General features: G+C 35.8%; 2 protein-coding genes across 7 annotated transcripts in view; one reads left to right on the forward strand and one right to left on the reverse strand.

Moving 5' to 3' along the window:
- The first annotated feature begins 1,175 nt into the window (after nucleotides 1-1,175).
- LOC108266504 (C-X-C chemokine receptor type 3) overlaps nucleotides 1,176-26,860 on the forward strand; it is a 43,292-nt gene continuing 17,607 nt past the window's right edge. The window contains exons 1-4 of one of the 4 annotated variants that reach the window (XM_017469929.3): nucleotides 1,190-1,428; nucleotides 1,779-1,876; nucleotides 4,040-4,375; nucleotides 6,595-8,907. In XM_017469929.3, coding sequence (XP_017325418.1) covers nucleotides 1,802-1,876; nucleotides 4,040-4,375; nucleotides 6,595-7,338 — 1,155 coding nt within the window. In that variant the 5' untranslated portion in view covers nucleotides 1,190-1,428; nucleotides 1,779-1,801 and the 3' untranslated portion in view covers nucleotides 7,339-8,907. Of the gene's footprint in view, nucleotides 1,877-4,039; nucleotides 4,376-6,594; nucleotides 8,908-26,860 lie in introns of those variants that run through there. The other 3 variants (XM_017469923.3, XM_053680739.1, XM_047155362.2) reach the window with 3 other exon arrangements.
- cxcr3.1 (chemokine (C-X-C motif) receptor 3, tandem duplicate 1) lies at nucleotides 11,612-21,826 on the reverse strand. 3 transcript variants are annotated; one of them, XM_053680732.1, is made up of 4 exons: nucleotides 20,192-20,404; nucleotides 18,722-19,090; nucleotides 13,419-13,617; nucleotides 11,612-13,281 (listed from the first exon to the last, which is right to left on the reverse strand). In XM_053680732.1, the coding sequence occupies exons 1-4, from the start codon at nucleotides 20,282-20,284 to the stop codon at nucleotides 13,145-13,147; spliced, it is 798 nt and encodes a 265-aa protein (XP_053536707.1). In that variant the 5' UTR covers nucleotides 20,285-20,404; the 3' UTR covers nucleotides 11,612-13,144. The 3 variants fall into 3 exon arrangements, with proteins under 3 accessions (XP_053536707.1, XP_017325443.1, XP_053536703.1); XM_017469954.3 differs by lacking the exon at nucleotides 20,192-20,404 and adding an exon at nucleotides 21,721-21,826 and having other exon boundaries at nucleotides 11,612-13,617; XM_053680728.1 differs by having other exon boundaries at nucleotides 11,612-13,617; nucleotides 20,192-20,396.

Genomic DNA, 26,860 nt, shown 5'->3' on the forward strand with positions numbered 1-26,860 from the left:
GCAAAACAGTACCACAGACACAGTGTATCTGTATGGACATCAGGCATATCACATTGACATAGGCAGTTTCTATGATCTTCACTTTCTTTGGTTCAGTTTTTACTAAAGTACACAAATCTTTGATATTTTCAATGAAATTAGTTCTTAACTAAAGTAGTTTCCATTTTTTCAGTTTCCCAAACAAAGACAAGGAGCGAATAGCGAATAGATCACCTCCAAAAAGACCTGAAAAACACAACAGCAAGGGAAAAACAAGCAAAGTCCTGCATCAGCAAACTTAAAGAGAGTAACCTGCTGACAGCTGAGCTGGAAGCAAAACTGGAAGCTTTTAAGGGTATGTCTTATTGTTATTTTAATGGCCATCTCATTATTTATTTATTTATTTATTAAAATGACATTTAATTTTCATTATTATAGGTGTTTTATGAACCTATTAAATTATAGAATGGTACACTATTATGTTAATCTTGAGATCAAAAGCCAAAGGCCATTGTAAAATGTCTGTGATTTGCTAAATTCCTTACAACGAAAGAGAATATATATTCTCTTTATTATATTTTCCACATATGTGATCTCTCACGTGACATTCACATACAATGTTACAATAGTCATGTAACTGTAGTTTATTAAATGTTTCAAATGTGTACGATTATGAAGATATTGCTAACAATTTAAACTAAGTGATACAATATCGATTAATACTGGTTGGCTTTTAAGAGTATGTCTTATTATGGTCTGTAACTGTTTATGAAGAGCAGATTACAAAAATAGTCCCTTGATCAATTTTCGATGTATCTGCCACTTGACCAATACAAAAAAACATAGTGCATGGAAAATCTCGGGATACATGGTCAACAACAGAGTCAACTAATCCTTTTCTATAAGTATGGTAACTGATGGCACATGCGGCATTATTCCGCTTGCATAGCCTGTAAAAAATGTGTGTCTTCCATATGTAAACAACAGACACAGCTGTCTCCATTAAGCACTGAGCAAGATGGCGGCCAGGAAACAAGCTTTGTGACCCCTACCGCTATTCCAGTGTACTTCTATTTCAGTGGAAATTACTACCATAATTCGTTATTGAGGCGTAAGAAAAATGTATACATGTATGGAGCCCCCACGAAGTGACGTGCTAAAAAAAAAAAAAAAAAAAAAAAAAAAAGGAGAGAGAGACAGACTTTTGCGTGCGCACGCGTTATAGTTTCCGGTGGGTGTATCACTCTCTTTCGGTCGGGAAGCAAGAACAGAAGTAATGTCTTGAGGGCCAAGTTTAAAATATATCTCTATAAATTCATGCGCATCCATGCTCTCGGTTTCTTTATGTGTAAATGAACGGTGGCAATGACGCAAACAGAAGAGAGCTATGCGCACACCGGAAACTGTAGCGTGTGCCCACACGAAAAGTTTCAGGTGCTCTCGTGAAAGGTACCTCCTGCGCCCGCAAAAGTCTTTGATTTTTTTCTGTTAGCTAAATATCACATTTGTAAATGTAAATTTTCTAAAAGCAAACCACTTTATTGAGATTCAAATCTGAACTGAAAATGTATATAGAATTTATTGAATTCTCTAAAAACATGAACGCAATAAGAACAATGGCTTTGTTTGAGGACTTGGCACTCAATCTGGTCTGAAGGACCCTGGCTTGTTGTATTGTTATTGCATGACTATGGTTGTTATTGTTTTCTAAGCATTTAATAATAATTGTAATAAATAAATAAATAATACGCCATGATTTCGCGCATGCGCACTGACGCGACACTGAATTCTGCTATCAGTGGACAACAGAGAAACGCGTTGGATGATCATTTCGTTTCCTTGGCGAATATTTGAAGCGAAAGCGAAGCCGACTGGATGTAGGAACATGGATGGTGCGGTAAGTTCCTCTGCTTCCATGTACACTTGGTCAGACTTGTAGCTGTTCCTGTTTCTTTAGAGACGCGGTTGAGACCACAAGGCGACACTTTAATTATACAGTATGGGAAAAGTATAATAAAAAGTGCCAAACATAAACGGGAAGGTGTGAAAAGTTGGAAGCTAAGCGGAACACAGTATTGACATAGCAGCACAGATCTAATGGAAATAATAAATGACACATTACCAGAACAGCAATAGCAGCAGATGAATGCAAGTAATAAGGCAAAAAGGTGATAGCAGGGATGTTTCGGTATCTTGTGTAGTAAGCAAGACATTTTGTAAATATGTACAAATGTTTGCATCTAGGTTGGGCTCTTCCGAAAGTGTTTTCCCACTTTAAATGTAACGATTTAAAAGGGGAAAATTCACCCTGAACGACGTGCATACTAATATTTATACTTAATACGTCATATTCAGGTGTGTCCAGTAGTTGTTAATTCTGAGTTTCAATTCCTGAATTCTACTTTCGCTTTGAATTAAACATCTTGTTGACACTTTGGTTAATGATTGTGTTAACAGTAATGTCATCTGACTGCCTGCTGATGGTGCTAGTGGGAATTAGTCATCTCTACATGAAGAGAGTGATGCAGCAGCGTTTTAGTTCTGTAGTCTGTCCAGCTCTCTCACCTCCTCATCTGTATTCTCTGCTCAGATAGATAAAAGTTCCAGAGTTCCAATTTTGATGTTAATACTGCTGTCATTTTTTATTTTTATTTTTTGTCATCTTGAAATTCAGTAAGCTCTGTCGTAACTCTGCCACGTAGCTACACTGCATTCTGAAACTCACTCTAAACATTTGCTGTCTCAGTTTTTGGATGATTAAAATACTTCAGCTTCACCAGAAGTAAGATGTTTGGAGAATCAGGAGACCAAAAACCAGGGTATAGTCAAAGAGATGGTTTATTTTGCACACCCTGGGCACTACAGCATTTCGTAGTCTCAATCTTAGTCTAAACAATAGTTGGATACAGTTGGCTTTTATACTCTGCTGTACATGCAAGCAACGAACCCGAGGCTAGTTAAGGAAAAATGAGAGAGAAAAAAAAGACAAAACACCTTTACAAAAACATACTGAAGGATAGAAACACAAAAATGTCATGAGACTATGAGTAAGCATAAATCACATTGAACTGATCTTAAATGATTGAATCATAATCATGGAAAATAAGGGAAAATATTTCACAATCCCCCCTTTGGATGACCCTAAAATCATCCATTAAAGCAGGCTTAAACATTTTATACTTTTCTATGTACTATAATCACTGGCCTGGTGACTATCCTAAAAGAAGGATAGGTCACACCCATTTATCCACCTACCAAGCATATTAGATTAAACGTAAAATCAGATTAAATGTAGGCATTAGGCCTATCCGCGGGAGTTAGGAACATTGTGGCTTCTGCTACTTGGGCCTGGGTCATGCTCTTAGCGACACACAGGCAGCAACAGCGAAACATGACATAAATTAACATTAGGGTGACAAAGAACATCCGGAAAGCCAGTAGAATTTCCCAGCCAAACTCTACGTATGTATTTGGCATTGGACATCAAATAAAAATAGTGAATGAGGAAAGATCATGATCGAAAAATTTTCTCCTATTGAACAGTTTTGTAACAGTTCAGCAACCAACAGTTCAGCAATGACTAAGCACAACACACATATTTCACTACAAACATATTTAATGTGTTTCATGGTGGGGATTTCCTTGAATGTGCCTGTTTATTCAACAGTTCAAGGTCACCAGTCACTGTTTGAATAGGATTGGCATTCTTAAGTCTCCTCAGAAAGTATTTCAGATGTGTGTTTCTTAGAGGTGAAGTAGTGCCAGCAGCTGCGAGTGACCCTGTGACGTGGACGCTTCTCAGCTGTCAGTCTGGTGCACAAAACGTGAAGGCTATATAAGGACACTTGTGTTCGTGCATGTGTGTGTATCACCCCCTGTAGATAGGAAGCTCTCTTTCATACTGTTGACTCAGAGTGGGAAACCCAACCATGTGACATGTGACTGGTCTCTTAAAAAAGCATGAATACTCTCTCACGAATCCACTCACATCACGTTCACTTTTCAATCAGGGCACTTGTCTGAATAAATATTTTTGTCCTTTTTCTTGTTAAATATGCAGCTCGATCTACACGGGCTGTTTGAACACAACAGCACCTTCGACTATGGCGACTATGAATATAAAGGGGACTGCAACACGGGGAGATCCTTTGAGCCCATAATATTTGTCACCATTCTGTACCTTGTGGCACTCTTGCTGGGGCTGGTCGGTAACAGCTTGGTGCTGTTTGTGCTGTGGCAGAAAAGGCACAGCTGGTGCGTGACACATGTCTTCGTGCTTCACCTGAGCATAGCCGACATACTGCTTCTCCTCACCATGCCACTATGGGCAATGGATGCTGTGAAAGGGTGGAACTTCAGCACTGGATTTTGCAAGCTGGCTGGAGCACTGTATAAGGTAGGGAAGTAATCTAGTTTGCAGGAGTTGAAATTGTGGTTTAGAATGCTGCCCACTTCTTTTCTCTTTTTTTTTTTCTTTGTCTTTTTTTTTTTTTTTTGGACGGGATTTGTGTTTGGCAATTGCTAAGAAGTCATTTTGCAATTTCACCACTTTTCTTTTCAGTCCAAGACACTGACAACAATACTAATAATCCTTTTGTGAATAAAAATTTGCAATCATAGATATCTAATATTAAGCCTCTGAAATAAATAATTCAATACTGTTTTAAATTGGGCCATGTTTAGTTCCAGAAATATGCCATGTGTAGTATATCACTCACAATACATGTTCTCGCTGCCCCCCCCCCCCCCCCCCCCCGGGTGTGGCAGAAAAGCACGAGCAGTGAGATGGTAGAAGGAGCACATAAATTTTACGACTTATGCCATTTTATATTTCACATTACATATTAACTCAGTATTGCTACGCTTATATTAGGAGTGATGTTTGAAATTAAACATCCGGATCGAACAGTATCAATCCACCCATCTCTAGTAAATGTAGTATGTCATGTATGTCTCTTTGGTGCAAGAAAAGTACTATTAGGAAGCAAGTTATATTTTAATTTAAGCTGAGAGGCTACTAAGAATTTTAAGCAATGTCTTGTCAACATAACCACTGACAAATTGTTGTTGACTACACTTCTAACACTTTTAATTTTCGTTACTGAAGATGATATGGCAAAATATATGCACCATTTTAGAATTTCATTTCAATCCATGAGTGGTTAAAATCTGAAGAGTTAATATGTAAGCTGTGTTCGCATAACAAGGAGATACATAGTTGATCATTAATTTTATATGGGCTTGTGAAGTCTTGTACTGTTCTCACTTATGAGCAATAATAAATTTAATTCTGCTAAGAAATGATAGTAGCCAAATTGTAAGTTGCTATAGAATTTATACGTATTACAATGTTATTTTCTGAAAATATACTTTTTCCAGTTCTGTTACTTTAAAAAGTATTACTGCACAAAAATCATGAACATGTCTATCCAATCATTAAATCTGGTTATTGCTGTGTTTTATCTTTGCTCAACCAGGATTATAAGATTTTTTTTGCCACATTTTACATGAAACAGCATGGCTGCTTATATACAGTACTGTGCAAAAGTTCTAGGCACATGCAAAGAAATGTTATGAGCAAAGATGCCTTCAAAATAATGAAATTAGATGTTCTATAGTGGCTGTGGCTCAGGTAATAGAGCAGATTGTTCACTAATCGTAGGGTTGGCGGTTCAATTCCCGGTCCACATGACTCCACATGCCGAAGTGTCCTTGGGCAAGACACTGAACCCCAAGCTGCTCCCGAAGGCAAGGTAGCACCTTGCGTGGCAGCTCTGTGTGTGTGTGTGTGTGTGTGTGTGTGTGAGTGTGAGAGAGAGTGTGAGTAAATGGGAACCAGTGTGAAGCGCTTTTTAACCACTAAGGTTACCATTCAAAATAATTAAATTAAATATTTCTATATTTTAAAATTACTGTAAAGAGCAGTAAACAGTAGTAAAATGAAACAAAGTCAATATTTGGTGTGACAATTTTTTTTAAATTAAAATAGTATTCTCAGGTACAATTAGTGCAGTTTTATAAGGAAATGAGCTGTAAGTGTTACTGAGCATCTTGCAGAACCAGACACGGTTCTTCTGATCACTTTGACTGTCGCACTCACGTCTTATTTTTGTAGCAAACCCAGCAGCCTTCATTATGTTTTTTGTCTAAAAAGTGGTCTCTTACGTAATATACTGCTTTCTTTACTGACATACAAACATTTTTCGTAACATTTAATTTTGTGCTATAAAAGTAATGTTTGGGAATCTAAAATGTTTTTCGATAATGTAGAAGTCATAAAATAAAAAATCTATAACCAAGTTTGAACAAAAAAAATATATAGGCTGCCTAAGATTTTTTCATAGTACTGTATCTGGCACAAAAAAACCCACAGAGAAAACATCTTTGTTTTCTTTTGGCATACTACTTAAGGCTAAGAGCAGCCTTTTTTCTAGTCAGATATTCTAATCAGATATTTGCACCACTACTGCAAAATGCCTTAGACTGGTCCTCTGAATCTAAGATTTAAGCAGGTAGCATCATATATTGATAGCCATGTCAAGGTGCATACCCCAGAGGAAATAACTGGTTTGCTGTTATTGTGAACATTTAGACTGAACTTTTTCTCCTCCATAGATCAACTTCTACTGCGGTATCTTCCTGCTGGCCTGCATCAGCCTGGAGCTATACTTTTCTGTAGTTCACACAGTGCATGTGTGTTCATGCTCAAGGCCCTGGTCGGTGCAGCTCATCTGCCTGGCTGTTTGGTTCTTCTGTCTTCTCCTATCCATCCCTGACTGGATGTACCTGAAGGCTGAAAGTAACCCTGAACAAGGGGATAATATTGAGTGTGTGTATAAGTATCCATCTGAAGCATCACGTCTTGCTTCACGTTGGCTCTACCATGTATTAGGCTTTTTGCTTCCCGTCATAGTGCTGTTCTACTGTTACGCTCGTGTCCTGCTACGGTGCAGATCTGACCAGCATGTGCAGAAGCAGAGAGCCGTGCAAATAATTCTCGCCCTCGTGTTGGTCTTTTGCGTCAGCTGGACACCCTACAACATTGCCCTGCTAGTGGACACTTCCGATTTTTCTTCCAGCAAATCCACGGAACATTGTGTTGATCACAGGTGGACTGCAGTGAAAAGCACAGCTGTTCTAGGTTTCCTTCACTCCTGCTTCAACCCTCTGATTTATTTAGGTTTTTCAGAAAAATTCAGACACTGGGTGTTAACTATTGTGAGGTGTGGTAGTTGTGCAGTGGGCAATGGTGAGTTTTTCCCATGGGATTGTTGGGCTACTCCTGTCCCACAGGCGGAGAACGGATCACCACACCCAGAGAACGATATTACACGGCAGAGGAATGGTGAAATACTTTGATCATGATGCAGACTGAAGAGTTTTGCCACTTAAAATTATGCAATTTTTTTATCCTAATATTTTAATAATTAAGAAAATAATGGACTTAGGGTGGATGTCAGAAACCGAAATGCTGTTTTGTAGAAGGAGATAACTTTCACAGAACCATATGACCTGACTAACCACCTTGGTGGGCAAGTCTTCAATAGCCGGTTATAATCACCTGGGGTCTCATTTATCAAAGCGTGTATAGAAAGATTTAAATTTGTGTGTAAGATCCTCCAGTGCACACATTGATATTCATAGCATGTGCGTACACACAGTTGAACCAAGTGGATGTAAATAAGTCCAACGCGTCTAAATTTCTCTGCTCGTGCACAGCCACACGCATTTGCATAAAGAAACACCATAGATGATTAAAAATGTTGTTTTAAAAAGCATAGCAGCCTGCTTGTGGTACTGCTTGTTGCAGTATGACATAAATATACTGTTACACTAAGTAGAGTGAAGCCAAAATGGCTTAGTTTGCACTTTTGTGAGTAGTTTTTCAAAGAATATTTCATGGGTACATGTGTACATTCTTTTGCCCCAATTACATTTAGAAAACCTGCCATGGTATGAAAAGACCTTATTGTATCCACTGCAATAAAAAATGATATTGTAATGTATTGTAACATGAGGTATATGGGTCATTATTTGGTTTAGAAATGTCAGACCTGTCTGTAGATTCCTTTTTAAAATTTGCCCATGGCTACAAAACCTAGTGTAGAAATCAACTAAAGTTTCACTGGACAAATGAAATCTTCATTCTCAGCAATGAGTTTCCTGCACTTTCCTCCTGCTCTAAAATATATTCCTTCCTTCTGTAAAGCTGTGTGCCCAGTCTTACAGCAAGTCTTCATCCTATTCAATAATTAGATGTACTTTTTTACGATTTTACCTTACATGTCATCCGTGTCGCCTGTCTGCACCATGTGAGCACCAAAATCAATAAATACTCCATCAGGTATACTGATATAATTGACAATAAGTGGGACTGAACATACTCCTTTCACCAGCTATTACACCTTTCTAACACTAAAGTTCTCTACATATACATGGTCAGGAGTGTGCATTAATATAGGCATATCCACATGCACAAGAAAAACTTGATAAATCACATTCAGTACATAGAAACACACATATGACATATGTACAGAGTTTGCACAAAACTATGCGTATGCAGGGTTGATAAATGAGACCTCTGATGTGTATATGTGTAACAAATTAAAAGCTTTTAAAATATGTACATTTTTTAATTAAGTCCAGACACAGTTTCAGTGTTGTGGCATGTCCTGTATAAGGTTTGCTTTTTGATTGCTAGAAAAGGGCTGTGGTGAAAACTAAAATGTTTTTGTAAACACAGTTCTGATATCCCACAGCATGCTATTATTTTTCCAACGCAAGGCAATTAAATGTATTTTATTTTTTTTAAAAGAGATGATCCGTTTATTTTCATTACCATTTGATGCATCTTTCATCAGAATGGAGCATAATGAAAGAGTCTATAAAGAGTCAGAAATAAAGAGTCTATAATGTGTAGCATTGCCATATTTTGTAAATACCGTATTTTTGTTTTGTAGTTGTGTAAGGTGTGTGTGTGTGTGTGTGTATGTATGTATGTATGTATATATATATATATATATATATATATATATATATATATATATATATATATATATATATATATATATGAGAATTTAATTTAGATTTAATGCAATATTTAATTATATTTAAGGAGCACTGGGTCACTTCAGCCAAAAAAGACTGGATTAGTCTGGTCTAACAAGACTACACCTGTGACTAATATGTTATCAGATACAGTAGCATATTCCTATTATGAAAGGAATAAAGTTTTTTTTCTGGGGTTTGGGTCATATGTAAACCGTTTTACTTTACTATAATATATATGTTTTAATATATGGCTAAATATGTATTTATCAGTTTTGTAAACTTTGTAGCTATTTCTCTGATTTTGTTTTGACCGTTGGTGTGTGCATAGAACAGAAGAGCACTGTGTCACATTAATGAATTCATGTTCTTACACTTACTTACAAGAACAGCAGAATTATAATGATTTCTCTCACTGACATCCTGAGATGACTTCCTTTTGTTGCAGCATTGCTTTGTGATTGAGAGTCATGTGCTTTCTCCTTTACAGTCAGTGTTGTTTCCAGAATTGCATAAGGCATATCAGTTGTTCTAGAAGAAGTGCTTTCTTGATATTTCACATAGAATAGGGTTGTGCAACATGTGAACTATTTTTAATGGAGTGCTTTTGGACAGAGAAGCACGTGTCACATATTACAGTGAAGAAGAAGAAACAAATGTGAAGACATCATGGTGAATCATATACAAATACAAAAGCGCACTTTACTGTATACTATTGAGATAACCATTGTGGGAAAGATGGATTTGTTGAAAAGAAAAGTAAAGGGTACTTATGAAGCAATGTTGGTTTGGCTTAGCTTCTCTGGCATTTCTTGGTAATGAAGAAAAAAACTGTTTCCACACAACAGTTCCTGTTTGCTCTAAGTGAACTTTTGCACTTAGTCACACAGGATGACAAATGGGTTGTGAATGTTACATGATGATTTTAAGAGATCTGAGTAGTCATGTGTATGAGCGAGCACGAGCGAGTGAGTGAGCGAGAAAGACCTTAAAAAAAAAAGGTAATCTGCTTTACAAAAACTGCAGGTTTTATTTACAAAGAAATTATATATATATATATATATATATATATATATATATATATATATATATATATATATATATATATATATATATAAATATATATATATATATATATATATATATAAATATATATATATATATATAAATATATATATATAAATATATATATATATATAAATATATATATATATTTATATTTATATATATATATATATTTATATTTATATATATATATATAAATATATATATATATATATATATAAATATAAATATATATATATATATAAATATATATATATAAATATATATATATAAATATATATATATAAATATATATATAAATATATATATAAACATATATATATATATATATATATATATATATATATAAATATATATATATATATATATATATATTTATATTTATATTTATATATATATAAATATATATATATAAATATATATATAAATATATATATATAAATATATATATATATATATATATATATATATATATATATATATATATTTATATATATATATATATACCCTAAAAATGTATAACAATCATTAATTAGCTGCATTAGTAATTATGTCAGTGGAAGGTTATCCCAGGGAAAGTATGACAACCTGTGTGTGTGTGTGTGTGTGTGTAATATAATTATATATGTAGGTGCAGGCCCAGGTTTGTGTTGTCCTTCTGGACAATTAGGTTATTTTTGTTTTCTTGTCTCCATAAGCACAAACCAGAATGACTGTCATGCATCTGTATATACCAGCAATAAAGTCTTTATTGATCTTTGGTTTATTGACAATATCTGAAACCATTAAAAAAATAAAAAATAACTATAAAATACAATTGCAGTTCATATTCTAAAAAATACCAGACACATCAGAGTTACAGACCTAGTCTATTTAATTCTAAGAAAATAGCAATCTCTTCTCTTGTATAGAAATTATCTTGTAGAAACAGTCAGTGTGATTTTGGGGCTATTTATACTAAATATTGATATAGTTATTCTGCGCTATATATATATAGTCATAGTTATTGATATAGCTATACTGCCCTCTACAGCTTTCTTAAAAAGTACAGTGACTACATTTACATGCACCTAAAATTCTGTTTAATGTCTATATTCAGGTTGCAATCATATTCAGAAAACAATGTTTACATGCGTACAGGCATTGGAATATTCCTGTATGCATGGTTGTTGTAAGTATGCCTGAGTTGCCATTCCTAAATACGTAACCTACAGCTAAGCATTTGTTAGCACCACAATTTCTTGCAGACTGAGCAACTTTCACTGGATTTTGTGAATAATGTTTATATGACTCAATACTAATTTGAATATTGCCGAACACTGATGTGCATGTAAACATAGTTTGATGCAGCAAGGACAGAGAATTGAAATTCAGTAGCATTGTACAACATCAACTAACTAATCAGGTCTATTTTGAAAAGATGAACTATTGTCAGTAAATGTGGTTTATTAATAGTGAGATGTGTGATAGAAAATATACACATATACACAAATAAAGGAAATAGACTTAGTTGTACTACTTTAAAAAAAAAAAAAAAAAAAAAAAAAAGCTATTTACATGACGTTCTGATGCATTTAGCATCTAATTCTTGTCAAATCAGGTGCTCATGAGCTTATGCAAATAATAATAATAATAATAATAATAATAATAATAATAATAATAATAATAATAATAAACATATTGGGATGCATTTCCATGCAGAAATATTGCATTACAAAATGAGGTACTTCCTGATCTAGCATGTGTCCAGTATGCACTTTAAGCAGAATTGTATTGACTCAATCTTTTATCATGTTTCTGATAATATTAAAGATGTTCGATTCCTCCTTAGAGCAATGATGCATCAATGTACAACCTTTTTTTTTTTTTCTTCTGCAGTGTCACCATTCAGTCTGCTATTTCTTCAAGGGCTGCAGCCAGTTCATTTTTGAATTTCCTGTTGTAATTAAATTAGTCATGCCCATGAAAAAGACTGTTAGCTTCCGAAATACTTCCCTTTTACCAAACTGTCTTTTTGACTAATTTGAAAGTAATCTGTCTACTTTCTTAGCAAACACAATACTGACACAAGAAATAAATGAAGAGAAAAAGAAAAGAAACCATGGTATATTTCGACTAATCTACAAATATTTAGTTGTCTAAGGAGCCTTTCAGTTTTCGCAGTTAAACAGAACCATCCAAAATAATTTAATCAAGCTTAAACACTATAAACCTTTCTACACTGGCACTGAGCCAGAGTTCACTGGCTATTTAAATGGATTAACCATGTACTTCCCTGAGGTTTCTATATTTCATCCATGAATAAAACTTTAATAAGACCAGTAACATATGATCAGAAGTTGATCAAAAACTCTGCTTTCATCCATTCTAAAAATAACTAATTACAAACTTTTATTGTTTTCTACTTATTTTTCTTGAATACATTATTTAAAACATTTGGGCTTTTTTTCTGAGAGAATGTCTAGTAAAAAGAGATCTGTTCACGCATATGTTTCAGTTATTCACTTTCTCGTGTCCTTCATTCAAATGGTAACATGTACACTTCACACTCTGTTGATTGTTTCTTACAACTCAATTAGTATATGTGTTCAGTTATTTTTGTTATTGTTAGTTTTTAGTTAACTCTTTGAGGAAAATGATTTGACAACAAAGTGTTATGTTTGGAATGGTAATAATGTAGACTCGATAGGGTATCAGACTCGACTTTTGGACCCTGTTTTCCTGAGAATAATCAGCTAATAGATCTTCTCAATATTTTGTGGTTTTCAAACCTCTAGATGAATCCAAATTCACTTCAGGACAGTGTGTATTGCTCCATCAGAAAGCTGAGGTTTGTGATGTGTCTGCTGACCACACAGAGCTCTTACGAGACACTGTATCCACGCGGGTTTGCAGTCTATATCTGAACGGCTTTATCAAGTCCAACAGATGGCGCCGAAACTTCACTCCAACAAACGCATAGAGTACCGGGTTCACACAGCAATGCAGGTAGCCCAAAACAGAGGTGGCAGTTAAGGCAATGTCCAGCGCTGTTGTGGCTTCACAGGTTGTGTTATTGCTGCTTTGGTTGGTGTACAGAGTGTCCACCAGCAGGGTGATGTTGTAGGGTGTCCAGGAGATGAAAAATGCCATCACTAAGGCAAGGACAACTCGTACAGCCCTTTGCTTCTGCACACCCTGAGATCCGGACTGTAGCCGCAGCAGAACACGAGAGTAACAGTAGAGTAGAACAATGGCGGGAAGCAAAAAGCCCAACACATGGTAGAGCACCCGTGACAGCAGACGCAATGTGGAAGATGTGTAAATGTGAGTACACTCAGATTTACCTCGTCTAGAGTCATGTTGAGCTTCCAGGTAGATCCAGTCAGGAATGGATAGAAGAAGACAGAAGAACCAAACAGCCAGGCAGCTGAGCTGTACCTGCTTTGGTCTTGTGCGTGAGTACATCTGCACTGCATGAACTACAGAAAAATATCGATCAAGGCTGATGCAGGCCAGCAGGAAGATACTGCAGTAGAAGTTGACCTAGAAAAACAAATGAGCCTCATTTGATTGTGATGTCAGATGTTCATTTTTAATGCAAATACAGTGATTATGTATGTTCTAGACACCTGCATAGTTTCTCTCTGTGACTTGAGGAGTTTTCCTGTGTGCTTATTTCCACACCGAGTACTAATAGCAAATTTATCACCAGAAGTGGATTCAAGACGTTTGAAGAGTGTTGCTGTAATTTTTTATTTTTTTTTTATTTATTTTTTTTTTTACCATAAATTATCTTCTATGGTAAAATCAGCAGTGGTCATTGAGAGTGTGTTGATGTGCGCCTTCAGTGATGATAACTTTAGTATTGATTTATTGATATTCACCAATGAGAGAAGACACTTGTTGTTCGTGATGGCATGAAGCAGTGTGTTGCTGCAATCACAAAGTAATTAATATAATACATTTATTAAATATCACCAATTCTCCTGGAGAAGAGTGCTGATAGCCCATCAGTAAAGCTTTTGGAAAGTCAGAGTATAACCCTGGAAAATGCACAACAGCGGTTAATGTGCAGCAAACAGGCATCAAGGCCACCTTGGCAAACTTAAGCCTGATCCTACACGTATTACAACAAATTGATTATTTGAATTTTTTGTGGTTTATCAGCCCTAGGATATTCCACAGCGTACCAGTTACATAAACGAGCTCATATGCAATCAAGAGTGCATCACTGCAGTTGCAGATAGGGAAACCACAGGCCTGAAGTCAATACATGCACATACTTGCCCTATAAGCCAATAGAAGGCACAGATATAAAGTGACCTACATCTGAGACAGCTTTTTTACCTGGTCATCTCTATGGCTGCTTTGAAAACCAGAATTCATGCGTCGCACTGTGCATGAACCCGGAATTACTGGCAAAGATACTGGTGCTGTGGTATACTGTATTAATACAGTCATGGGAAAAAGAAACCCTCCTTCAATTTTATGGTTTTCTTTATCTGGGCCTAAATAACAATTGTGTGGTCCTCACCAACTTCTATAAACAAACAAAGATCCTCAGGTGATGACAAAAAACTAACCACAGAAGATTTATGGTAATATGTAGTAATTTTTTCCAAAAAGTACACCAACATTCAGAAACCAAGTGGAAAACAATAAGTACACCTTTCCTTTTCCACAATTATTAAGAGAGTAATGAGCAGGCAGGTGTTACTAATGAAATGCACAAGATTAGTAAATCATAAGGAAGTGTGCTTACCTCTATAAAAGCAGAATTTTTGGCAGATTGGTGTTCTGGAGCTCTCAGGTATGTGTCTACATCAAGGGTTACTAAGGCTATCTCCAAACAATTTGAAATTCAATATTCTATAGTGAGAAGAACTGTTTTCCAAATGAAGAGCCATCAAGCCGGCAGCCAATCTTCCCGGCAAAATTCAGTCCAAGGTAGGACCATTTAATGCTCAGAGATATAAAGAAAGAGTGACCTCATGTGACCTACAGGCCTCTGTAAGCAGATTAAACATTTATGTTTATGACATCACAATAAAAAAAAAAATTGAACAAGTATGGCTTTCATGGAAGAGTGATTAGGAAAAATCCCCTTCTCTCCAAAAAGAATATGGCAGCATGACTTAGGTTTGCAAAATTTCATCTCAGCAAACTACAAATGTCCTGCGTGATGATTTAGCCTTGTTTTGCAGCCACAGTACCTGGGGAAACTTGCGACAATAATGAACATTGAGCATTGAATTTCACCAGAATATTCTTCAGACAAATATGAGGCCATCTGTCCAGCAACCTAGGTCAAAATTGTGTCATGCAATAGGACAAAGATCCTAAGCGCACCAGACATTTGAATGGATAAAGAAGAAAAATATAAAGGTGTTGGAATGGGCAAGTCAAAGTCCAGATCTCAACCCCATTGAGATGCTGTGGCAAGAGCTAAGAGAGCTGTGCATAAACGGATGCCTTTAAACATCAATGAACTGAAGCAATGTTGTAAAGAAGACTTGGGCAAAATTTTTCCAGAGGCTGATAAACTCCTACCAAAACGTATACTTCAGTCATGGTTGTTAAAGGTGGTTCTACATGTTACTGAATTATAAGGCATACTTATTTTCTCCCACCTGGTTTCTAAATGTTGGTTTACTTTTTGGAAAAAATTACTACATATTGAAATCGGTTGTGTTTTTTTTTGTCACCTGAGGTTATTTGTTCATAGACATTGGTGTGGACAACAAAATTGTTATTTAGTTCCTGATAAATAAACACATAGAATTGAAAGAGGGTGTACTTTCTTCTCCCATATACCTATCAACCTATCTGCTCTTAGAAATGAGATTGTACCCAGTCCAGCCCTATATCCAGGGGGGATTCTCAATCACTTTGTGGAATTGACTTCCAGGTTAGAGGAACAGTGACCATAGGACAATAAAATGATCTTATCGATTAGCCTGTTGGTTAAAGTAGTTATTATGCAGGCATGCTTGAATGAAGACCAAGAGATGACTTCTTTAATTAATTTGAAGTAATTTGGCATCTATGGCTAGTTCCTCCTCACCAGATTCTGCAGACTAAATGTTGTGTCATGTGGCACTCTATGTGTTCTGTGGTAAATTCTCATAATCTATAGAGTACAGTGTTAACAGACAGTACAGTGTTAATAATGATCATCCTCAGTAGAGAGCAGTATCAGTACTTGCGGGACTTTTATCATCAGTAGGATCAGTATCATAATTCAAGTGATTTCTATTCTCATCAGTTTAAGCAGTTGCCTTGATCTCACTTCCAAAAAGGATCAGCGTCACACTTGAGTGACTATTATGCTCTGGAAGTGCAATATCAACACTTTCTGAGCAGTCATTTTTCCATATAAAATGGTATCAGTGCACATGCGCTTTTCCAAGTAATGGACATGACTATGCTTCAGGAAGTGTTACAAATTCTGATGATGTCTATGATATCTGGCCTCCACTCATTCCAGAAGGAAACTGTCCTGGCAGTCCAGAACATAATGAAGTATAACAGTAGATTCTGTATATAACTGTAGTTCTTCAACTAAATGGAGGACAGCCAGTCCTCCAATGGAGGACAATCTGAGTCAATCTAGATGTCAAGAATGGCCAGAGGAAGAACGTCATGTAACTGGGACCTTTAATACACTACACATGTACACAGGTTACGGTCATAGTCACAAGGTGACAACTTTGCTATTAGTGCACAGCTAGGACACAAGCACACTACTGGAAAACCCCACTAGTTCCAGAAGAAAACCACGCTGGTCATGGAAACATAGTTTCATCTGTAATTTATGGGTTTTACCTAAAAAAAATCTTAAACAGCGTTAACGTCATCTTGCAACAAATGAAACTTATAACTGTTGTTTCAGTTCTCATAGCAATAGCCATGAGTTAAGTTTTGTTTTTGCTCACTAAGAGGAAGTCAAATATAAAACAGCATAATGGAATAATCAAAGATTAATTGTTATTATTTGTCTAAGGATTCTGTTAAGATAACATAAAGAAAAATAACATTCCGATATATATTAAAGAAACGTTTGGCCATACATATATATGTATAAAGTAATTTAAAAAGTATAACAAAATGTGTTTTAGCTAGCCTTAGGTGTAAACATATACCAAATATTAGTGCAATTAGGTACATTATGTGAGTAACAGAATTAGACAGGACACTGAACACAGTACACTAGTGTTAATTTCATTAATGAAAACTATGGCAAAACAAGTTTTCCATGACTACGTTTTCCATGACTAAGACGAGACAAAATTATTTTCGTCGACAAAAGGAGGACCTTTTTTTTCTCTCCTAAAACGAGTTCCGCAAATAAGCACACCAGGGATATTCTGCATCTGGTTGCTCACTGTTGACTTTCCTGGCCATAATACCTACAGGCAGCAACCAATGGAAACACTTCTGCATGTGACTGCACAATGTTGACTTTCCTGATTGTCCATAATACCTACAGGCTGCAGCCAATGGGAATGCTTCTCTATGAGCACGCATCCTCACAGGACCGATCAGACCACCTTAGTTAAGTTAACGGAGTCTTAACAGAGACAAAAATCTTAACAGAAACCTTAACAGTTACTTTAAATGATGTAATAGTAGAAAGTTTGATATTGATAAAGCTGCATGCACGTACCTGAAATGATACAGGGTTATTCTATTTTGAATGCCTTTATTCATCTTAATTTATTTTCACTATCACAGTTTGCTAAGTATTATATCCACAGTTATGTTAATAGTTACACAGAGAGATATGTAATGTTTGTAAAGTGTTTTAGCTGTTATTTATGCAGATTCTCAAGCCACTATGGGCTTTTACTGTGCTACTTTCTTTTTTTGTATTGCGCTGACACAGGATGTCACTTATTTTCGTTGATTGTCAAAAAAAGGCAAGGAAGACCGAGAAGAGTTTGAAGGGGAGAAAGGCAGTCAGTTGGGCAGGATGAATCAAATTATATTAAATTACTTTGGACCACCTGGTATAAAAGCTTGTAGTGAGAGGACAGAGGGTCGTGATATGGAAGATAAGAATGAATGAACAGTGTTTGTTTTGTGGCACACATAATTCATGAATGTTATTCATTGACCTTTCATGTGCTTGTTTTCATGTTCAAGAAAGCATATTGTTTGGAGGAGACATGAAATAAGTGTAATGTTGTTATATATTATATAAGTATTTATATTTATATTATATTTACAATCTGGTCATCTCAAAGTGCCCGTCAACGCCACCCCACACACACACACACACCGCACCCCAGCCCCACACCCCAAAAAAAAACCTCCCCAACTAGAGTCGCCGCAGTGTATCTCCGCCATTTCCACCACTCCCTAGACCAGATTGACTGAAATATTAAGCAATAACAATCTTATGGCTAAAAATGTCTATAGTTTTCAGTGACTAAAATGCCAAAAGGTTTTTTGACTAGATAAGACTAAAATGCCCAGATTTTAAGTCAACTAAAACTTGACTAAAAACAGCAGGATAAAGTTGACTAAATAAGATAAAAACTATCAAGGACATTTACAGAAGATTAAGACCTAATAAAATAACAATTGACAAAATTATCACTACAGTACATAGAATTATAATGACCCACAAACTCCAACTCCCTACCCTAAACACCACTCCAGAGAATTTGCAGAAACCGGTATTAAAAATCCCTCCAGTCGCTGCATCCGCTGCCCAGAGTGGCAGAGTGAGGAGTAACAGCATGTCGGCCACGCTCAGGTGTAGAACGAAGACATCTGTCACATTCCATGTACGCCTCTTCTGGCACAGCACAACCAGCACCAGGCCGTTACCCATCAGCCCCAGCACAAATGCAACAGAGTACAGAATGGGGATGAAGATGGCTTCAAAATGCATACTTGTGTTCTGATCACACACCACTCCACAGCAATTTGTGTTGTTATAATCATAGTCATAATAGCTGTCATTAATGGTCATGTTGGTTAGTTCAGAACCTTGAATAACCTCCATTTTCTGCAAGATAAAAAAGAAAATCCTTATCAACATGATGAGAAATACTGTCGGACATCACAAGTAGGCTGTTTGCATAGCCACATGGATTCCATTACTCATACCTGCTGTACAATATACAGTGGGGGGAAATAAGTATTGGAAAATATATATTGAAATATATTTCCGTTGAGGTTGTTCACATGAAATTTTCGCCAGACATTAGTAGATTTAAAGAATTCACAACATTAAAGTCCATAAAATAAGTTATGTGTAATAAAGTAAAATGACACAGGAAAAAAGTATTGAAGACGCTAAGAAAAAGCAACTCTCCTAGGTAAGGTAAGGCAAGGAACCAGCTGAAATCTGTAAGTAGTTAAAAAGTAGTTATACCTCCTATCTGTGCAAATTAATATCAGCTGGGTTAGTAAATTGATGGTCTATAAAAAGGCTTTTCGTTACCAAGGTGACACACAAGAAACATCTCACGATGGGTAAAAGCAAAGAGCTCTCCCAAGACCTTCCCAACCTTATTGTTGCGAAACATACTGATGGAATCAGATACAGACATATTTCAAAACTTCTGACTCTTCCAGTAAGCACCATTGCGGACGTTATCCGCAAGTGGAAACATCACTCCGTTATCAACCGGCAATGCACAGGAGCTCCTCGCAAGATTTCTGACCAGGGAGTCAGAATAATAGTCAGAAGAGTAGCCCAAGATGCAAGGACCACTCAGAAAGAGCTCCAGAAACACTTGGAGGCGGCAGGTGCCATCGTCACAGAGAAAACAATAGGCAATGCACTCCACTGCTCACGCTCACCCCACAAGACTCCATTACTAAAGTAAAGGCATGTCAAAGATCGTTTAAAGTTTGCTACAATTCATTTGGACAAGCCTATGAAATACTGAGAGAGTGTAATCTGGTCAGACGAGAGCAAAATGTAACTTTTTGGGTGTCATACTACACACAATGTGCAGTGCCATTTCTTCTCCAAACATCACCCAAAAATATTATAACAGTGAAGTTTGGAGGTGGAAGCATGATGGTGTGAGGCTGCTTTTCATTGCATGTTACTGGCAGACTTCATATAATTGAAGGAACGAAGAATGGAGCCCTTTACCGGGAGATTCTTGAGAAGAATCTGCTGATATCCACCAGGATGATGAAGATGAGACATGAGTGGGGCTTCCAGCAGGACAACGCTCCAAAGCATACAGCAAAGGAAACTCTCAATTGGTTTCAGAGAAAAAAGTCAAGGTATTAGAATGGCCCAGTCAATCACCTGACTCAAATCCAATTGAACAAGATTTAAAGACAATATGTTTAGAAGAATGGGCCAAAATCACACCTGAATATTGTGGCCAATTAATTTCTTCATACAGGAATTGCCTTGAAGCTGTTATTACAAACAAAGGCTTCTCCAGTAAGTATTAAATAAATTTCAGTTAGCGCATTGAATACTTTTACCTGTGTCATTCCTCTTTATTACATATAACTTCATTTATGGACTGTTGTCTGGATTTCTTTACATGTGTGGATTTCTCGGGTTAATACAGATGTCTGGTGAAAATTTCATGTGAATAGCCTCATTGGAAGTATATTTACTGAAAAAAGTGTTGACACATTCAATTCTTATTTCCCCCACTGTATGATTTTTTTGATATATGTTATTTCAATTCCTTTGTAAAGAAGCTGTATGGTAACAGAAGTACTTCCTCATTGCCAGTGACCTGGCAAATGTCTGTTAGCTACTGGGAGTGAGGAGATGCTAAAATAAATGTTCTAATTGCTTTATTTTCCTTTATACTCCAATTATATTCATCAGATGTTAATTAGCAAATTGAGAATCGTACACCCTGAAAGCCGCATATAGTTCAATGCATATAACAGCAAATAATTCAATGCATTGGTACATGATTGATGTCATGTGATGGTACTGTACATATTTTCTAAAGTTTCTAAATAAAACATCATCTTCACAGAACCAGGCTAATTTATAGTAAATGAAAACTGAAATTGTTGAGGGTGTTATATGACTGAATGCGGTACTTCCCCATGGTTGTATTATATGCTGGTCTTTTTGCTTCATCATCAGGTTGAAAAACATCCAAAATTTGTACATGGGGTAAGTAATCATGTATATGCTTAGCTTTTCTTTCTTTTCTAGTCTTTCCAACTACATGTGTGCCAGCAAAACTGTATACTTGATAATGCTAATAGTGATATGGCAATCCGACTGATTAGTTATTTTTCAGCAACGAGAAAAATTTTTGAAAAAATTTAGAGTGTTTGTATAGACAATTACAGGCAGTCAGAGATAAAATGTAATCACATTGAATGCAAAATTATAACTAACAGTGCAAGTATAAATATCACCCACGTAAATATTTTCATTCCATTGAATTCAATTTAAAAATCATTATAACAATTTATTTGAACACTTACATTATACATTATATAAACCACATATATAAGCTGGGTTTTTAAAAAAAAAAAAAGTCACTGGCACAATTATCTGTTTCTACTTTCCAGCGGAAGAAGCGATAATATAAAGAAAGCAATTAAAACTATTAATACAAGCCTTGAAGCACACTGACAGTCAAACTGAGTCATTGCTGAGATCAATAAAAACAATAAATTCTAACTTACATATCGGCGTGTAATCTGCTCAAAGACAGCTCATGAATGTACACACACAACACAAATTGACTCTCTCTAGTTAGTATACCACAGAAATATGCTGAGAGATAGACAGACAGAAAGAGAGAGTGAGAGAGAGAGAGAGAGAGAGAGAGAGAGAGAGAGAGAGAGAGAGAGAGAGAGAGAGGGAGGAACTGGGTTACCACAGATTTACGATAAGATCTTTAGCTCCTCTAGTCATTCACAATATTAAATTCCATGATTTAGAGAAATTTATGAATTAATAGATTTCCACATGCCTCCTGTGGAGAATTACAGCTTTAAGGACACTGAAATAAAGGTTCTGGCACAGTTCACAATATTATACCAATAATACACAGTACCCTAAATGAAAATTCAGAAAGAATAGTCCATTTTACTAACCATATTTTTCCATTTTAGTTAACTTATTTCTTATCCTGACCCCCAGGCTTCCAAACCAAATTATTAATTAGATAAAACAGTGAGAATTGTATATGCCAATGTGATTCTAATCAAAATATATGGCGTTTTTCTACTATATATTTTTGTCTGGTTGAAAACAAAATGTTCTACTATTTGAAAATAATAATCATCCTCAGACTGAAACCTTTCCCTGCATACTAACATATGCTGTACTTTACTGGAACATTAAAGATGCTTGTGATTATCTTGCTTTTTGTTGTTGTTGTGTTTAAAAACATTTTTGGACATTGTCATCCATGGTCCTTCCACATACTGGCCCGGTTTACATCTGGTCATTTCATGCGTCTTGTATTTGAATTGTATTCTTATCAAATTTTAACCACAAAGTCAAATCTAGTTGTGGCACTGTGCATGGTATGCAAATGAGCACACCACACTTAACACCCAATTTTGCATTTTTGCTTGTTTTCAGTTGTTCTATGCAAATTTGGGTTCTTGATTTTAAAAAAAAAGTTTAGAAATTATTTAAAATTCCTCAAACTCAGAAGCAGATGCCAGCTCAAGCAGTTCATCTTTATGGAAGATGTCTGTTTACAGCATTAATCACAAAAAAACCTACTATGTGCACAAGATTGTCATGAAAACTAGGTGCCATGTTAAATCATATAGTGCATGTGACTATAACTACATCATGAAGTACTTTATGGATAGTTCTTTTGGTTCTAATGTGACATTAAGATATATTTACATTTATTGCATTTGACAGGCTCCCTTATCCAGAGTGACTTATATATATCCCATTTATACAACTGAGCAGTTGATGGTTTAGGGCCTTGCTCAAGGGCCCAACAGCGGTAGCTTTGTAGTTCTGGGATTTGAACTCATGACCTTTTGGTTAGAAGTCCAATGTCTTAACCAATGTCTGCTACCACAGCCATTAGTGGCACTTAGCTAAAATGTGGCTCAGACTAATTTGAGTTTTAAAGTTTCTTCTTTTTTTTCTTTTCTTTTTGTTTTTTCAACTTAAGTAAAAGTATACATAATGTGTCACAATCGTTCTTATTCAGCCAAAAATGTACTCAATTGGAAGTCAAAAAGTTGCTAGTTTTAAATTTATTAATGTATTAAAGAGTAAATGTTTTAACTAAATTAAGTTAATGTCATGTTTTCCTTTAAAAAGTTACATATTGCTTATCTTAAAGATTTTTGTTTTAAAGCATCTAGCATCTTGTTCGCAAATTAGCAAAATGTACCTCAACGTGCTTTTTCAAATTAGTTGGAGTTCATGTTAGGGAGTCAAACAGGACACCTCATTTTATGAGTCATTCTCATAATGTGGTGACAAGCATGCCCCGTATCTTATTGGTCATAAAATACATTACTATATAACTTTATACGTTTCTAAGCAATAAACATAGTATGAATCTTTATTATTGTGTACTTTTTTTTTTTTTTCAAATTGACTTTAAAACTGCCAAGTGCTAGAGAAATAGCTTGTTTTTGAAGCCAGTTGTACTGCTTTGGAGGATTTTGTCAAGTTTGGTAATAGAATTTTTCCATTTTCATTTCAATGTCACAGGCTGAACATATGTATGAGGTCTATCAAATATGTAAATTAGCAGATAAAAATAATTTTAAATAATCAAAATAATAGCAGAATTGACCCTGAATTTCATGTTAATGGAGTTAGCTATTTTAAAAATCACCAAAAATTGTGGATAAGCTCTTCCAGGGTGGAGGTTTAAAAGAACTTTCAACCAACAACTGTAGAGTTTCTTGTCAAATCTATTTTTTCTTTGGATAATTTAGCTGTGCCATTGGAATTACACCTTTCAGTCTTCTTGATTTATTTTTTTTAACCAAAAAAATTATGTAATAGAATAATTTATTTATGCTGGCATGTTTAATGATGTGTGCTTTGAGATGCTGATACAATCTTGGAAAATACATCTTTAATAGAAATTTGTCACTGGTGTTACTGTAACTGGTGTAATTTTCTATGCTTGTGCCCCCAGTGACAATTAATAACTCCAGTGCCAGCCACCATATTAAGGATCAAGAATATTGGTTTATTTATTTTTTTAAAAATAATAATAATTATTACAGTCACAATTTCCAAATTGAATATAAAAACATAATTTTAGCATTTTGCTGTTCAGAAAGTTAGCATACTTTGAGAATGACCCTTATATACAGTCCCCTCTGAAAGTATTGGAACAACAAGGCTAATTCTATTGTTTTCGTTATACATTGAAGAGATTTGGGTTTGAGATCAAAAGATGAATATGAAAATATTCAGAATTTCAGCTTGCATTCCTTAATTTTTACAGCTATAAATAACTCAAAGCATGGCACCTTTGGTGGCAAACCACCCAATTTTTAGGTGAGCAAAAGTATGGAATTTTTTGTATCATACAGTTTGGTTCTCATCCTCAAATACGTCACTGCAGTCCAGTGAATTATCCATATTCAGATGCACATGCCTCACACCTCTTGGGTCGGGGGGTTTGATTCCCACCGTGGCCCTGTGTGTGCGGAGTTTGCATGTTCTCCCCGTGCTGCGGGGGTTTCCTCCGGGTACTCCGGTTTCCTCCCCCAGTCCAAAGACATGCATGGTATGATTGGTATGTCCAAAGTGTCCGTAGTGTATGAATGGGTGTGTGAATGTGTATGTGGTTGTGCCCTGTGATGGATTGGCACCCTGTCCAGGGTGTACCCCGCCTTGTGCCCAATGTTCCCTGGGATAGGCTCCAGGTTTCCCCGTGACCCTGAAGGAAGGATAAGCGGTATAGAAGATGGATGGATGGATGGATGGATGATGAACTTGATTGGATGCTTTAAATGGAAATGAAAATAAAATATTTAATTTATATATTGTGTACATTGTGCCTCATTTTTTCTAGATGAGAGAAAAAAATATTTTTGTTATGTAATTGAGTAAAAGTGCATGTATTAAATTTCAAAAACATTCAAGTAATATATAAATACCCAAAAATCATACTTTTATTATAATGTTATTAATGAAGCACAATTACAGTATTAAATGGTCAGACCTTGCACTGAAATTGCTGGGAAAAGTATTTTCCACCTTTTATTATTATCCAAATGCTCAAGGCACATAAAATGACCAGGTGTAAAAAGCATCCTATATACAGAAGGCACTGCATTTAATATGGATCTTCCCAAAGGATGGCAAACGTCAGCCACAATGTTTTTTGGCTTTCTTTTCTAGAGCTATGGAACAAGTTACAGCCAACAGAGGAAGGAAATGAAGCCTTATGATTGCGAAGTGTTTGTTTGGGGACAGGATGTTGGGGCTGGTGCAAGAAAAGATGAGAACTTCTGACTATGTACTCACCTTCTGTTCCCTGGTCACTCAGCAATGGATGGAACGAGTGTGTCCTAAGGATTGTGTTTGCTATGGCATACAAAAAAAGATATAGAACTGAACAGATCCAGTGAAGCAAATGACAGGATAGCAAACTAAGGACTGCATACCATTCAAAAGCCATCTTATTTAACTGCTGTGCTGGATCATCTGCTCAGATTTACCAGCAAAAGTGGCAAAAATGTGTACTTTGCTAAATAAAATACACAGGTAGAGTTCGTTTGGATGCCCATCTCTAATGGAGGTTTAAATAGTAAATAAAATTGGGGTGTATGCTACTGATATGGAAATATGTAAAGCTGTCATAATAACCTTGTAATTTTCTTAAGTGAAAATCTCAGAAATAAGCTTGTATGAGCATAAGCGTGAGCTATATACATTTTAAAGACAATATGGAGAAATACATTTAATGGACAATTTATTAAGTTTAAAAAAAAAAAAAAAAAAAGATTAAGTTTTCTCCTGCTCATTCATGCAATTATCCAATCAGCCAATCATGTGTCAGCAGCACATTGCATAATATCATGCAGATACAGGTGAAGATCTTTAGTTAATGTTTAACTCAAACATCAGAATGAGGGGGCAATGTGATGTCAGTCACGTTGAGCATAGTATGGTTGTTGGTACCAGACAGGCTGGTTTGAGTAATTCAGAAACCACTAATCTCCTGGGATTTTCACACGTTAGTCTTTAGAGTTCACCACTGAATGATGCAAAACAGCAGAAGACCCTGCCACAGCATCTCAGTGAGGTTGAGGTCTGAGCTTTGACTTGGCCATTCCAAGCTTAAACTGCTGGGCAGATGGCCTTATATTTGTTTAAAAAATATTCTGGTTTAAAGTGGAGTTCATTGTTGTCTCAATCACTGCAAGTTTTCCCAAATCATCACTCCTTCACCACCATGGTTCACAGTTGGTATGAAGTATTTGTGGTGATACACTGTGTTTGGAGGTGTTTGTGCATGGTGACCAAAAGTCTCTACCTTGGTTTCATCAGTCCAAAAGATATTGTTCCAGAACATTTGTGGGCGTTTTCAGATGCAAGTTTGCAAACCAAAGTCATGCTGCCAAATTCTTTTTGGAGAGAAGGGACATTTTCCTAGCCACTCTTCCAGGAAATGCAAACTTGTTGAGTCTTTTTTTGATTGTGCTGTCATGAACATACTATAAACATTTAATGTGCTTACAGAGGCCTGTAGGTCACATGATGTAGCTGTTTATTTATATCGCTGATCATTAAACAGTCTGTCCTCAGACTGAATTTGCTGGGATGCACACTGCATTTGTAAATAATCCTTCTGACTGTAGAATGGTAAGT

The sequence above is a fragment of the Ictalurus punctatus genome, chromosome 1 (assembly GCF_001660625.3).
Source record: "Ictalurus punctatus breed USDA103 chromosome 1, Coco_2.0, whole genome shotgun sequence".
Classification (NCBI taxonomy): Eukaryota; Metazoa; Chordata; class Actinopteri; order Siluriformes; family Ictaluridae; genus Ictalurus; species Ictalurus punctatus.

Excerpts from the sequence above, each read along its gene's own strand:
- cxcr3.1 (XM_053680728.1), bottom strand. The coding sequence starts at position 20,284 with ATGCTTTGGAGCGTTGTCCTGCTGGAAGCCCCACTCATGTCTCATCTT. Across the intron at positions 19,091-20,191 it reads TTCTTCTCAAGAATCTCCCG|AAAATGGAGGTTATTCAAGG; the intron begins GTAAAGGGCTCC and ends TTTATCTTGCAG. Across the intron at positions 13,618-18,721 it reads TCTCTGGAGTGGTGTTTAGG|GTCAACTTCTACTGCAGTAT; the intron begins GTAGGGAGTTGG and ends TTGTTTTTCTAG.